The sequence below is a fragment of the Plutella xylostella genome, chromosome 29, assembly GCF_932276165.1.
Source record: "Plutella xylostella chromosome 29, ilPluXylo3.1, whole genome shotgun sequence".
Taxonomy (NCBI): Eukaryota; Metazoa; Arthropoda; class Insecta; order Lepidoptera; family Plutellidae; genus Plutella; species Plutella xylostella.
The window spans coordinates 2,293,563-2,309,686 of NC_064009.1; the positions used below are offsets into that span (position 1 = coordinate 2,293,563).

General features: G+C 38.9%; 1 protein-coding gene across 2 annotated transcripts in view; it reads right to left on the minus strand.

Moving 5' to 3' along the window:
• Positions 1-16,124, minus strand: part of LOC119693031 (zinc finger protein 250) — a 46,503-nt gene that overhangs the window by 6,751 nt on the left and 23,628 nt on the right. The window contains exon 2 of one of the 2 annotated variants that reach the window (XM_038115092.2): positions 306-1,118. In XM_038115092.2, coding sequence (XP_037971020.2) covers positions 306-1,118 — 813 coding nt within the window. Of the gene's footprint in view, positions 1-221; positions 1,119-16,124 lie in introns of both variants that reach the window. The other variant, XM_038115085.2, reaches the window with a different exon arrangement.

The following is a 16,124-nucleotide window of genomic DNA, read 5'->3' on the forward strand; positions in this document are numbered from 1 at the left end:
AGAGGGTTAATCGAACGGAGGACGGTTACGGGATCGCCGGTCGATCGGTCGCGTCTCGCGCGCGCCCTCGCCGTGCGACGAGGGCCTCGAGATTTAGTTCGTGTAAAGGAAGGCCAATTGTCGCGAGAGCGAACCGGGGGTGAGGGACGGGGGCGGGCGCGGGGCGCGGAAGGCGCCGCGCCCGCCCCGGGGAGGGGCATATATGTGTGAATTGCGCTCGCCTTGGTGTGTGCGGACGTGCTGATTCAGGATGGCCTTCTGGCGGAAATGTTTGCCGCACTCGCCGCACGAATATGGCTTCTCACCGGAATGGATGCGCAGGTGCTGGTTGAGGATGGCGCGCTGGCGGAACGAGCGCGGGCAGTACACGCAGGCGTAGGGCTTCTCGTTGGCGTGGATGCGCAGGTGCTGCGTGAGGTGCGACTGCTGGCGGAAGCGCTTGCCGCACTCGGGGCAGCCGTAGGGCCGCGAGTCCGTGTGGATGCGCTCGTGCTGCAGCAGGGTGGACTTCTGCTTGAAGTCCTTCCCGCACGTGAGGCACTTGAACAGCCGCAGTTCAGCGTTGGGGTTGTGCTTGCGCGGCTTGGGCGGCTCGGGCTGCACGATGTCGGGCAGGTGCGGCGCGTACTGCTCCAGCGCGGGCTCCAGCGACAGCACGCCGCCGCCCTGCTTCAGGTAGTGCAGCGGGAACCCGCCGCCGCCCAGCATGTGGCCGGGCCGGGTCTCCTTGAAGTACGGCGTGGAGTACTGCTGGCCGAGGTCGGGCTGCGGCGCGAAGCAGGGCGCACGCTCCAGGTGTTCTTGTGGCTGGAGTTGCTGCTGCTCCACTTGCATGTGCTCGGGCGAGGTCTGCTGCTGCTGCTGCTGCTGTTGCTGGACCTGCTGCTGTTGTTGCGCGAGCTGGTTGGGGTCGTCCTGGGCTGGGTCGGGGGGCGGCGGCGCGGGGGGGTAGGGCGAGGGCGCGGGGGACGCCAGCTGCGGCTCGGGCTGCGGGGAGGGGCCTCCGGGGCTCTGGTGCTGCATGGGCTGGTAGCCGGCGTCCAGCGCGCCGCCCCACTGCGTGCCCGGCGGCGCGCGCTCCACGCCATCCTTGTAGAGAACGTACGGCGCTGTCGTGTCTGGAAATAAGCAAGACAACATGTTAGATGTGAAATCTGTCGTCATAGAAGTTGGGCCCGCAACAGTACGTTAGAAGTGAAATCTGTCGTCATATAAGTTGAGCCTTCAGAGGCAAATTGAAATCGCAGTTGTGTTCAATTTCAATTGTTTTTTTGTGCCGTATGCGCAAGGGTAATATGTTTTTAAATAGCGAAGGTGAATCCTAATCAAGATCGTGCCTGCCTCTATAAATTGAAATGCAACCAGCGAAATAATTAGGCTTTTCACAGAACTATAAATTTATGAAAAACGGCTTTTCATAATAACACTTTCTCAGAAAGTTGATCGTGTTTTAAAAGTGTCTTGATAAAAAGAGAAACAGTTCAGTCTCAGTGGAAATATGTGCTAATGGTGATTGTCACAAACCGTTTGTTTAACCACCAACTGCTTTTGATTACATTTTATGGTTTAAAGTAGTGCAGAGAATTTAACATGGTATTTTAGCGTTTAGTAATCTATGATTTCGGCGATATAATCAACTAATCAATGAAGAAAGAGTAGTTTATTATATTATGTTTCAGATGGACTAGTATTATTAACGAATACAAGTGTTTTGGTTATTTATAGTTATCAAAATTAAAAAACCGACTTCAAAAAACCACTAAAATGTAAGAAATAATTTAAGGTTTACACAAATTCTACTCGTATGAGACAGTACAAATATACCTAAGCAGGAACTGTTCTTTTTTGATGTTGGTGCGGTGACAAAGTAATCTGAAGAAATATGGCACCAACTTCAAAAAAGAACAGTTCCTGCTTAGGTATATTTGTACTGTCTCATACGAGTAGAATTTGTGTAAACCTTAAATTATTTCTTACATTTTAGTGGTTTTTTGAAGTCGGTTTTTTAATTTTTTTAATTATTATTTTATTTAATAGTTTTTAGTTTATTTGTAATAATTTTCAATCAAAAGTAAGGTGAAAATGATACCAAAATGTCCTACTAATCAATACGAATCATTCAAGCCTAAACACGAAGTAGTTGCTATATACCGTTGAGGAGTTCCCCTGACTGCCTTCCGTTTCCATCATCAGATCAGCTCAAGGTCACCATCATATTTTTTTGTTATAAGAACTATATTTACGCTCTTAATTTCATTAGAATCGGTTAATATGTGCCCAAAATTGAAATTCATACCCTGTTTTTACCCCTTTACCCACCCTTGGGGGTGAGATAAAATTCTGAAAAAAAAATGGGACCACCTGGAAGCTCAACCCAATACAACAAAAAAATAATTTTCAAAATCGGTTCATAAACGGCGGAGTAATCGGTGAACATACATAAAAAAAAATATATATAAAAAAAAAAAAAAAGATCCCGACGAATTGAGAACCTCCTCCTTTTTTTGAAGTCGGTTAAAAATGGAGCAATTCTTTGTCTTCTACATAACGGCTCACTCAAGTAAGAGGTGTTGTTAAACCACTTTTGCGGTTTGATGTGTGTGGTTAGTAACGTAGTTTTTTGACAACAAACTGTAATATTTAGTTTCAGTTTACATATTTTAGAGATCCCTGGCATACACAAAATTATTACTTATTTGTTGTGTAAGTGTTTCTTTTATTTTGACCTTTGTCTTTCCTCTAAATTTAAATGATTAATAAATTGGAATTTACCATAACCACCTTTTTATAAAAATATCACGGATCCCACCCAATACTCAATAGATTAATCAATCATATCCGATAACAGCTCATTAACGAATAAAATACGTTACAATTCAAATAAAGAATAAAAACGACTGTTTTTATAAAACACCCATGTCATTAGTCATCGTAAATCCGATGTCTTTGTTACAAAATCGGTTCATCGATCTTTGCCCATCGATTGGGTATCGTGAATCGGCCAAAAGTATTCGAAACTAGTGTATTTGAGAACAATACCTCGAAATCTTCATTTTAGATAGCGATATTATTGTAAAGAAAAAATGCGATTGCGAATTTTAATACCAGCAATTTAATATAAACTTTAAAAGACTGTGCTTGTGTTAAAATAACGCCAGACTATTATTAAAAATAACATGAAACAATACAATCGCACACGTCTATATAAATCGCCGACTAAGATTTATAGCGTCCAAACATCTGTTTATAATCGAGCTACAGATAAAATTATACAAAGATGAAATAAGACGGAAACGTGATAGGGACCAACGATTCTTTCTCCCGACAGCTAAGTCTTAATGACGTCGAAACTGCTCTTAAATCTTGCAACAACATCGAACCCTTAAACCATATCCTTTTATAAATACAGCTTCTTTTACATCGGCGTAAAGGTCACTGTAGAATGGTTCGTGCACTAAAACGGATGGACTTTTATCCACATGTGTAGTGTCATTTCGAATCAACTTTTTTTGTCTCAACCCTTTTTAAATTATGGCTGTGGAATGACGTACGTTGCGTTACGTGGGAATGCACGTTGCAGGGGCATCCCTGACGCTTTGAAGTTTGTGGCTGAGAAAACAAAGATGCGTCAGATGTAGGTTGTGGCGCTGTAAATAATTACTGTCTATGCAGCCTGCAAAGGACCTACCTATCTATAAACATTGTTAATCTTTGCGAAACGCTACGAGCAAAGTAATTATTTTACAGCTAGGAAGCTTTCATTAAAAAAAATATCTCTGTTGTGTGTGTGGCGACATGTTTTAAAGTTTGTGACACTTACTACGGCTGTATATCTACCTGCATGATCTCTATCCATTCCTACAGTGAATCGCCTGTGGCTATCCGTAACATCCTCAATACACAACACATAATATGTATGTACTTACTTCTACTTACCTATATCTAAACTATCGGGCGTTATCAAAACCAGCTAATCATATTCCTACAACTCTACATATCTTTAAATCTGTTTCCTCAACCAGTAAACCCTTCACCAATAATTACATCAGTGGTTCTGGGTTACTCTATACTGACGAAAAATTAAGAAACAAGAGCTGTCTTCCAATCGGCAGGTTTAATACAACGAGACAAGAGTCGTGGCTCGCGCAGCAGCGAGCGCTCCGACATTTCGTTTTTGCGCCATATAGAGTGACCCCAGCCATGTCGGATGTCATACATCCAGCCAACTTTCCCACTGCACATGTACTTGCTACTTACTCATGCAACCCTAGTACCTTGCTCTTGCATGTGCGTGCAATGTATGGGAACCGAGGGTGTACAACTTTCTTTCAGGATGTGTCAGCTCGTATTGTATGAGAACTGAGGGTAATGAGAGTGATTTACTTTTTGGATATGTAAGTAGATCTTTATTATTTGGTTGGTTAATAGTAAAACAAAACAAAATCATTATCAAAAGCACCTATTGATGGACGAGGTATGGACAGAATTATGAAGTAAGTAAAGAAGTAAGTTGTAAATTTTACAAGTTGATGAATAGGTGCTTTTAATAATTTGTGTGCTATTCTTAAATTCCATTCCAACTTCTACCGAGTAGGCCCCAAACACAACTAGGAACAACCTTGTACGTAGACTCTAACCAAAATCCTTTATAATCCTTCAATAAAAGTGAATGTGATTACAAACACAGCATCAAAAGTAGTGGTCTTGATAATCGACTGTGGTCTCGCTAGGGCTGAAGGGCGCTCGGGGCTGCGCGGGCGCAGGCGAACTGGTATGGCGACCCCGCCCCCATCCTGCGCGCCGGGAGCGATAGCAGCGGCAGTGGGTTATGTTTGAGCTTTTTTATTTTAGATAATTTTTTTTTTCATGTACTAGTTTTACTAGATGTATATGCGTAGTGTAAATAAATATACTTTTGAAATATTAACAACTACATTTCTTTAAAAATATAGGTATATAGGTACTTACTGTATTTTTTTGGTTTAAGGTAACTTACATTAACAATTTGAACAAATCTAGTCAAAGGTAACAAAGAGAGATACATAGCTAGTTTTAGAAACTACACTCAAGCATCGCTACATTTTTTATGAATTCTTAAACTTTAATCAACTTTTAACTACCTAACTAAGTAGTATTTGAATTGCCTCCTTCAATCATTCGTCTGCTCGCCGTAATCAGCATGACCACCGTTACAGCAGTAATAACAACAACTAGATTATATTAGCGATAAAAGGCAGAAGCTACAAGTAATTTAGGACAAATAGCCATGTAGAGCCTGAGGCTAGAATTGTTAATAATATACCGTCGACTAGACGGACTGATCATAGGAATTATCACGTATTAGCTTGGCTGGACAACGGATGCCGTAATGAAGATTGTAAAACCTGTGTAATGAATAAGGTTTTATTATAGTGCTAATATTATGTTTACTTACTGTTAGTAGATTTATAGCGCTGGTTATATGTTTTAGGTTTAGGAGTCAAGTACTAGATGATGATATTAAACGTATTATTTTGATACAGGAAGTTATTAAACTATCCAATACAATACTGTAGAACAACGAACGTGAGCATTGCACTGGAGAACTTGTATAAGTGTTGATTTTTAATTAAGTTGTTTTTTTCATAAAAACTTTGCGTTTTTTTGCCAACGGTACACGGTTCATGGTTGGGCAAACCCGTCACTCCCGCGCCGGCGACCAAACAACTTCCAAAGATTACTCTCGATCGGGGAATCAAATGATGAATCTGCGGTTACGATGCTGCCCCGAAATCATACACGTACGTATTTTATTGTTTACCGGTAAAAGGAAAAGATGAGTGTTATAAAAATTGGGCGCAGCTACCTTATAGCTAGGTATTTGTGTGTGTCATAGTTGTGTTTTATTATTTTTGCGATTTCATGGCTTGAGTGCGAGTCACAATCTCTGTCTACTCTTTCAGAGACTACAGTCGTGAGCATACATATTATTATGTATATGTATGTAAATAATAAAGCTTGGTGAGCTTCACCCATCCCAAGCTAACTTTGAAGCTCGGTCTCAGATCATATTCATACGAGTATTATGATTCATAAATAACTTTGTCCGGCCAGCCACCATCTTACAATGTTGATTCAAAGGATTACTTTGAAATCATATCCAGTATCGCCTTCTCTGTTCCTACAAAGAGGTTAGACGCAGTGACGAAAATTTATAATTTTAATGATTCATCAAAGTTTTATTAAAAGGATGGTGGTGGGTAGGTAATGGCTAAGCATTTATCTGTTATAGTGATAAACATAAATGTAGAGCTTGAAACTCACACAGCTTACAAACATGTTCGGTACAGTTCAAGATTCAAGTTCAACGATAAAAAACAAGTAAAACGAGCGAATGCATAATTACGCAACGAAACCGACAGTATTTCGTGAGTCCGTTGCCTCAAAAAGTTCATTAACAAAAAACCAAAAAGGCGTGTGAATGAAAATTACTTGAAAAAACGCGAAGAGAGTACTCGCACAAAAAGTGACCGACCCACATTGCTGACCATCTGATCTCATCGCATCGCGATATTCGCGATCCTCGTTCATGACACGCGCTTGTAAACAAAATGTCCGCACTAAGTGCCCGAGACCGCGGCACAAAGCAAGTAACGAAGAAAAAGTGACAAGTGACACATGATTTGGCGGGAACTCGATCCGGCCGGCATTGGTTCTTTATGCCGCGATCGCCACCGGTTGTACGGCGCATACGCACGGAACGTCGTCGCGACAATTTATTTCGGTTCGGCGCAGGGCAATGCACCCCGCCGTCCCTGAGACTGCACGGAGTAAATGGGAGTAAACACGAAGCCGTATGTACAAAAAAGCACGCAAGTAGACCGGCGACAAATCAAGGCTGGTAAATATAGTTGAGGCGAGGGGGATAAAGGCTCACTTGTGCTGCAGTGGGCTAATGAACGCTCCTGTGACAAGTGCGCCTGCTCAACTTTCAACTGCTTTGTGCTTGGAGCGGGTAATAATGCGAAATGAGCAGAAAACGTGATCAAAGACATATTTCAGCGCGGCAATGTCATATAAGTTCATTGGCGACGTTTTTTTGCAATGCAAACGGGGAAATAAATCTTTTAAACTGTTTCAGTTGTAATTAATGTTTTATGTACGCATTTACACGTGTTAGTGAAGGCTATAAATTTGGAAAGAGTCGTGCGTGCATATGGTTCGATAACTGTGTACAAAGCTTCGGTGTTTTCAGATATTTGTTAGGTACCAAATACCTAATTTGGTTCGGAGAACCGATCTGAATATCTCAAATAAATAAAGATAAACGCTCTTATAGAATCACAAAATGAACTTAAAGGCGTGAGTGCCTTTACCTTACCATCGTTACATAACTACAAAGTAAAAGATGCATTTTATGAGGTGTTACTAATGATATTCTAACTTTATTGCAACATATACTGGACTTTAGGGATATACATCCATGTATGTACCTAATTAAGTCATTTTAGAATAACCTATTAAAATAAAGCGCTAATTTGATTTCGCAACCATTTGTACGGGACAAAGAACATCTGTATCCGCAGTATCTGCCTGTTCCAATAACAGCGCACATCGCGAACACAAAAAACAAATCACGATCGCCACTCCCGCCGAAACTGACGTTTGACGTTTAACAAATCTTCAAAATGGCCGCGCATAATTAAAGGCGCGCAATACTGGCCATAAAACTAACGAAGCATCGGTGACGGGCCGCCCCGTGCTATTTCCGTCCATCGCCCCTCGCTCTAGAAATGCTAATGTCCTCTAGGACACTCCAGTGGGCACTCCCGTAGCTGTCATGCTTAATTGGTTGCCGGGGATTAGTGGAGACAGATTTTAGTTTTTTTTTTCAACAATGCACGCAGGCAAAGGTCTGTTGCGTGCAGCCTACATGCCGTGACGTTGTTATCAATTAGTGTCTGTAGTAGGATCTGTTTTTTTCTGGATTTATTTGGACGTGTGTCTGTCTGTCGAATTGTATTTTACAGGCACTCATTGAATAAGTTGCGATTTATACGACTTTCATGAAACCTGATATATAATTAATTGCTTGACCAACACATTTGTCTTAGTCCTAGGTATCGTATATTGAACTTACAGGTGTAACTATTAATTTATTTTTTTATTTTTGTTACAACATTATAATAATAATATATCTATCACTGTCGGTTTCAAACTGGCATAATGTGTCTATTAGACAGCAGTTAAATTTTAAATATGGCCACTTATTATGAGTTAAGAGTTAATTTAGATATAAGTAGTAGGATATTTCCTCGCTATATTATGATAAGTAAGTATGTATTTATTAGACGTGAAATAACGTTTTTATTACAGTTAATTTTTAGATACTTACTCATAAGTTTCACTGGGGATAATATACATCTTTCAGCTTTTCCTGACATTCTAAAAGGCATAGGTATTTCTGTTTTCAAAATTACCATCTGCATTTACAATTTCTGTTACCCCCTGTTTATCATATTTTCGTGATACGAGTATTAATAAAGAGTGGCAGCCTACCTACCGCCTACCTGCTGAATATATAAATAATTATTTTAGGTCATTATGTAAGAATTTCTAAATAATGCAACCGTTTAGCGTTTTTGTTCATATTTTATCGGTTGTCTGTCCTTCATTATTGAACTTTTCTGAAAACAGGCTTGACTGGTTTATCGGAGTCATAGGCGAATGAAAATATAGTGTAATTTAAATATTTATTAGAAATTTAAGTAAGTATTAAGTATGAATTTCTGTTAAGTGTTACGCTCACAAAAATAATTATTAAATACCTAGTTAATTTGATGATTATGAATGTACAATGCAGTGCACACCAGCAATATACTAGTATAGTAACACGATCTTATCACTTGAAGAAATTACTTCCAGACTACATTGCAATGATTGTTCTGAGTTAGTGTGATTCACAAAGCACTGTGTGCACTGCATTGTACATTGTATAGAGCCATAAAATAAAATATGAATTTGTTGAAATTACTTCAAAAAATAAACATGAATTTAAAGAAAACAATGTTAGACACGAATTACTTTTTTGTTTGTCATAATGTTAAGTATAGACTAAACTTTACAAAAGCACGTAAAAACAACATAACATGCCGGCGAAATCCACTGTACTGTATTTAGTCTACACTTGATCTGAGTCAAGCAAAGTCAATGTCGAGGTCAGGATTATAAGAAAGATCACTTTGAAAACTAGATTTAGTCATTCGTGATGACATTATAATAGCATGCTGCATATATTTGTGTTTCATGTATCATGTTTATGCAAGTGATTGCTTTTTGTTTGTTTAAAACGGACTGTGGTTTTGTTAGTTTTGGCATTATGATGTTTGGAATGTATGTAGAAAGCATAGAGTATATTTTTTTGCGATATCCGATAAAGTTTGAATTTAATACTTACTTGGAATCTGTCGGACTTGAAGTAGTTGAAGACTGGGGACAAGTGAATAGGATATTTATGTACCTACCTACTGACATTTGTATAATTTAATCAAACGCTATAGTGTTTGTCACCGGTACGTTAAGAGGCTATGTAATTAGTTGCGGACCACAATCCCACGAAATTACACCTCCTGTCCATTTTAGAGTTAAATATACTTAAGTAAATAAAAAATATAAAATAAGTTTCATAATTTGGTAAACCCAAAAATTATAAAGCTAAAGATCGCATCCAGTGGCGTGCTTTCGGAAAGGCCTACGTCCAGCAGTGGACTGCTATAGGCTGATGATGATAATAAAAAATAATAAATATAAAAACAAATATCACCTCCATATTTGCTTTTGTTCAATCCAAAAATATGATAATCGAAGAGATTACCAAACTCAGCGACTCAGTAACTTCCGTAGTTCGAGTTGTCGACATTTTTGTCCACAAATAGACCACGTCCCGCCGCCGTGTGTCGCCTCGCACTTCATAACTATCCGTTTGAACACGCTGTAGATTGGGTACAGAAAACACCCTGTATAATGTGATACACTTACACGCAAATTTACTACTTATGTTGCACGAGATAAGAACGGTTGAAACTCTCAAGTGTAGACTCTCTTTAGTAGACTGTATCAGTGGTTTTGAAGCTCGATATATTTAAGTTCTTAATCTGGTGTGCCATCAGATTATGGTACTTATCCAAGTGTTAAGAATGAATAATGAGTTCACCCGTTTTGGAGTTCAAATTATCACACAGAGCAATAGTATACACTCACGGGCAATGAAAAGGTTCCACTGAGAAAAGCACCAAGTTACTCCTAAACGGAAAAGGCTAACTTAATGACGCCTTCTGCAACATTGAAGTACATTTAACAGAACATCAGGATATTACCAACTAAAAACGGTAATATTTTGTTCAAATTTAAAATTAAATGTTTGAAAAAATTGGGGTTGTTGGGTGTCGGCATTTTCGGAGTGGAACTTTTTCATTGCCCGTGAGTGTAGTATCTCAGATGCAAACTTACATTTCATCTGGCCTCTTGTGTCCTATGAAGAATATTTAAGATATTATGTATTGTGTACAATAGGTTTAAAAACCGGACCAAAAGATCCCAATACTTAGGCAGACACACGGATTTAAGGATCAAACTTTTAGCTCCAAACTATAACTAGCGGACCAAAAAGAGACTAGTCATAGTCATGCATACGACGCAAGTAACACAAGTAGGTAGGACCTATCTAATTATGCTGGAGCTCGCTGGCGGCGCAAGGGTCCTCGAAAATGCATAATCTGTAGCAAATACTTCACCGATGTGACAACCCTGCCGTACACGGTTGAGGGTTGAACATAATGCTTCCGTATAACCGTCTGGAGTGGCTGCCGAGTAGTCATAATTAGCAGTGCACCAGTGTATAGTTGTAGCCAGGGATTTGAATGATTACAGGAGGACTAAAGAGACAACGACAACTCGACTACGCTAAGGTTGAAGCTCTAAAAATATTGTTGTTACAATAATTATGTAGATAGGTTTTGGAACCATCAAACATAAAATATGTTGGAATGCCAAAATCCATACAAAAAACGGCTTTTAGCTTGAACGATTGTCGATTTAACTGTTTTGCCTCTGAAAGGTGTAGCACTAGCTACTCTCTTCCTTCTTTCGCTATATGTACTCGAAAATCACCTGGCCCTTGCCTGCACATTGTCTAGTGCCTATGTTCTGGTCTAGATGTATGTGTCTAATTATGCTGTGCCGGCAACACTGGTGCGGAAGTGTCCTTGAGAATGTATAATCTGGTAAAAATACTCTTTCAAGCTGACGAAGACCTATTCTTTGCCATGTGACTGAAGTTTTAGAGAGATGTGTTTATGCTGCAGGTATATATATATTTATTATGACTGCAAAAGGTGGAGAGAGATTGAGATATACTACTGAGAAAATGACCCAACTAATAGAGAATGTTGCTGGACCAAACTGGAGAAATGAAGCAGTGGACCATGGAACTTACTAATATATACAAGATAAAACTATATATAGCTTAATTAGCAACAATTTGGTCATAAGCAAAGCGGTTTTGAAAGTTCAGGATTAAAAAACGAACGTCTATGAATTTGAAAAACAAAAAATATGCCTGTGTGTAAAAAATGAGCTTTCTCCAGCACAAAGCTAAGAGAATAGATATAATAGAATACCATGAACTCTCAACAAGTGAAGGGTGCTAAAGAATGCATAATCTGGTAAAAATAGTCCGGCCGGGAACCGACCGAGGACCTATTGTCTGGGAAGACCCTTGCCGCAGCTTGAGACGGCGTCTCATACCTGAGACTGAAGGATAGAAAAACAACTCAAAATGTACCAATATGTGCCTTAATATTGTCACTTTAGTACCTATGTGTTGTTACAGAACAAAGTACATTATTTAACAATCTTCCAAATATTAGAACTGTTTTTTGTCTATTACATTTTTAGCAGGATTTAGGAGCAAGCATGTTCTATACAAATACTTATTTAAATAATATTTCAAATGCAGAACCTCTTTGTTTCTGATCATCACAATCATAACTACCAACTTTCAAAATCAGTCAAACCTAATTACTGTAAAAACATTGGCCACCTGCTGGCAGCTTCGGGAGTAATTTTTTTCTAATTGAATGCAAGTTGCATACTTATGTAGGTTGTTAGCGACGTCGCGTGCGACTCCAGGCGATCAGATTTAAATTATAAATTAAGGATCACTGAACTTTACGATTTAGTTCTTGCTTTTGTATTTTTAAAGGATTGTTGTTCAATAGAACTGGAATTGTTCTAATGATGAATAAAATGCAAACGATGTCCATTCAGTAATTAAATATCCAGAATCGTAATTTCATAGTAACTATTACATTCTTATACTGTGTATAAATTAATCGATGTCACTGAAAATTAATTATTTTTCGTAAGTAAAATAATTATTAATTTCCCGTTTCCGTAGCTAGGCCTACGCGTGCTTGCTACGAACATTCGTAGTAGATTTCGTAGCGAGTGTCGTAGGCCTATTCTGATGTGACGCAACATTACCATTTTGGTGAAAAAATTTAATACCAGTTCCTATTTTTTTTAGAAGCCTCTTTTAAATTGACACGGTGATTTTATATGCACCCATAATTTTTTTTGGTTATTTTGATATGACTTCCGAAACATGTACTTGCTGTTTTGTGTTCTGAAGGCCTGAACATTCTCTACAACTTCAACAGTCATTGACCTCTTAAGCTTCGTCGCCTTTCCTCATTCAACACAGCATCTTTACATATGAAGATTTCAGATAACTTCTTTCCATTCGCCTCTATTCCAACGACGGTAAGGTTCAAAACTACTTGTCTATGGCTTGATGGCTTTCCCACTAAGGACGTGCAAGTTAAAATGAAAGAAAAGAATTTGTTCTTTTCATTTTAAAGAATGTGAGCTCAGGTGTATTTTTTATTTCTGTTTACGAATGTTATCTTGAAGTTTTTCGTGAAATCTGATGCTTTCAGGTTTTGAATGTACCTCATTTGGGTCGGCTTGTAGGTGATGGTGTTTTAAATTAATGACAAACTCTTTTAAAATAAGTAAGTTGATGATGACAAAGTAATGTTTGTATCTAGTTTAACTCGTAATGTTAAAATGTTCAGGTACAGGATTAATATTTGAATTTCATTTTCTTGCAATTCCATCTCTGAGTAATCCTGAAAACCTGTAGTGTCATTCAGAAATGATAATTTCAGCGTTACAGGATATCATACCTCAAACTTATTACACCTTTGTTTTATTCGAAGCTTAAAAAGCTCAGCGAGAGGCACGAATAACTTTATAATAAGCGGACCATCTGATCTTAGGTTACACTTTTATTGGAGGGAGTTGTGGAGGCAAATAGAGCTTTCGAAAGTTTGCGAAGTGAACTTGCTCGAAGTTCGGACGCTTCCTGAAGGATGCTGGGTGCACTCTCGCTTTCAGTGAACTGAAGTTAGTTTCAGTTGAGCCTCGCTATCATAGCACCATCGAAATGCGCTTGTTTTGCAACAAACTCTATACGTGAAAAGTTGAAATTAATGTTCAGAAATGTGAGTTACCGGGCCAAATACTGAATCATTAATCGTTTTGATTATTATTTTCACGAATTAATCATTCTTCAAAATAGTTACTTCTTAATGTTTTAATAACTATAATGATATTAATATTAACATAACTATACTGCTTTAGAAATTTAAATTTCAGTTAATCATTTCACTTTCAGCTTGATTTTACCTCGAGGCTTAATGATAGCACTTTGTGACTCCGCCAGTGTCCATATTCCAATGCCACTCCCACACAATAGGTCAAACAAACCAATAAACAAAACAAGATACAGGCGCAATGCATCCCGGACTCTAAAAGCAAATTACCCCAAACCCACCGCGCATATCCATTACAAGTCCAGGCCATTTTTCAATTACGCCAAATGTGTACACCCGCATACATGTACATAGCTACATACATCATGTCCACATAAATATGTACAAGGGGTGGTACATAGGGGCCCAAAGGGTGTATTTTAATTTGCAAACAGGAAATGATATTGGTTTATTCGATATTCTTTTGACGGGATGGATGCAGTGGCGCCGATAAATTATGCGTGTGTTTAAAGTACTTTAAAGTGTTTTTTTAACGTGTGTGTGTGAGTGTGTGTGTTAAGCCTAGGTATTCTGACCCAGGTATGGGTAAGGGTTGGGGTAGCTTTGTGCCTACCTGAAATTATAATAATGCCTATGGTTGTGAGGATATGTTTAAGTACCTATTCTGATTTTAGTCACTTTCGTTATACCGATTGAACAAGGGTGTGTTTTTGTATGGATACAGAGAAATTGATGAAGTAATCAACCTCGTAGTGGTTTGAACCGCGTAGAAACAACACGACGGCTGTATCCTATAAGTACACAATAGGAGACCAACTTGCTCTGTCATGTCATGTTTTAAAGTATTTTCCAATAATTAAATCCAACATGCACTCGTGCAATAATCAATACCTACTGGCTGAACCGCTTAAAAAACAAAAAATAAGCTTACTGCTGGATAAAATTCGAAAAATTCCAATTTCAAAAATTTCATCTCTCGACCGCCGCGCCGCCGGTACAAGTGGCCAGTAGCTCACGTTCCCATCGATCATTACTAGGGCTGCAATCCACCAATCAGGCAAAATAAAAACAACTACCACCCCCCTTACCCCCCCGACTGACAGCCTCCCGCCCCCCTCCCAGGTCTGTTCGTGATTTTTTCCCGCGTACTCGTTTATGTATGATTTTTCCGTTGTCCGCCTGATGGTGGCGGATATGCAAAATTCACGGTTCTATGTATTTATGTGTATGTTACTGTCGATGTGTTGTGTTTGTATGTATATTTAATTTCGTCATCGAGATAGTGTCCGTCGTTTTACTACTACAATGGCATAATCCGGACATTGTTTACTAAATATTATCACACATAAAATCGTTTACTAAATATTATTAATTTGACGTTAAATATATAATTACTTCATTTATTAACCTTTTACAAGCATGATTTTCCAGAAATGTTCTTCATGGTAAGCTGAATCATCTAACAAAATATGTATGCACAAGAACATCAAGTATTTAATGTCGGTGATAAAGTTGAACTTTGATTGAATTAATCTTCCAGGAATATCCTCTGTAAGCTCACCTGTTTTATCCACTTAAACTACATTGTAGGGTTACTGACATAGTTCCACGGAATTTTGAAAATAGATCCCATAACTTTAACTTTATTGCGCGCATACAAATGTTTGTATGAGTAAACTTTCAGGAAATTATCAACCTATGTGTTGTGTATCCTCACTGTATGTATCATGAAGTGTACATATGCACAGGTTTATAAAGTAGGTAGAGCTTTTGGCAACAGCCGCCGAATCAACTATTAATCTGCCAATCGCATTTTAACGATCGGCGAATCTCATAAAAATGTATACAATGTGTTGCTCTCATCATAAAAGTGCAATTAACGTTCCCCATCAATATTTTCAGCATAAATAAAAATGGCGGCCAACGAAAAATGCATTCGAACTTTAAAAATTTAATGCGGCAATAAAAAAATCAACAGTGAGTGTGTATCGAACCCCCTCGTGTGTGGCTGTGTGCGTGAGGGCTACATGTACGCGGTGTGGGTGTGTGTGTGCCTGCAGAGCCCAGCTCGATCGCGTGCAGAGCTCCGTGCAAAAATGTGCATTATACGACCATCACCAGGATTAACTGATCTCCCCGCCCGCCCCCGAGCACCAACAAAAACTGGCAACAAAGAGGTAGTCGCTCCCCCCACCTGAGGTCCCAAAAAATTGGTCCACAAAGCTGAGGGTAGTTGTAGATAGCACATGCGGCCCCCGCCCGTCATGTACTCTACTTAAAATTCGAACGAATGTCTGGCTGTCGATTATTTTGATTTTTGTTTCGCATTTCGAACACGATTATTGTTTTAAAAAGTCAACTGACAGTACCTATTAAGTACGCGCGTAAAATGCACTGTCTACAACCTAGCCGTATGTATACAAATACATATGGCATTCTGTTATCTGTATCTCGTTTAGGTTCGTCAAGGATCATTATTATGTACCTACTTATAAAAACTGAATATCTAGAAATGTAAAATTCAAATGA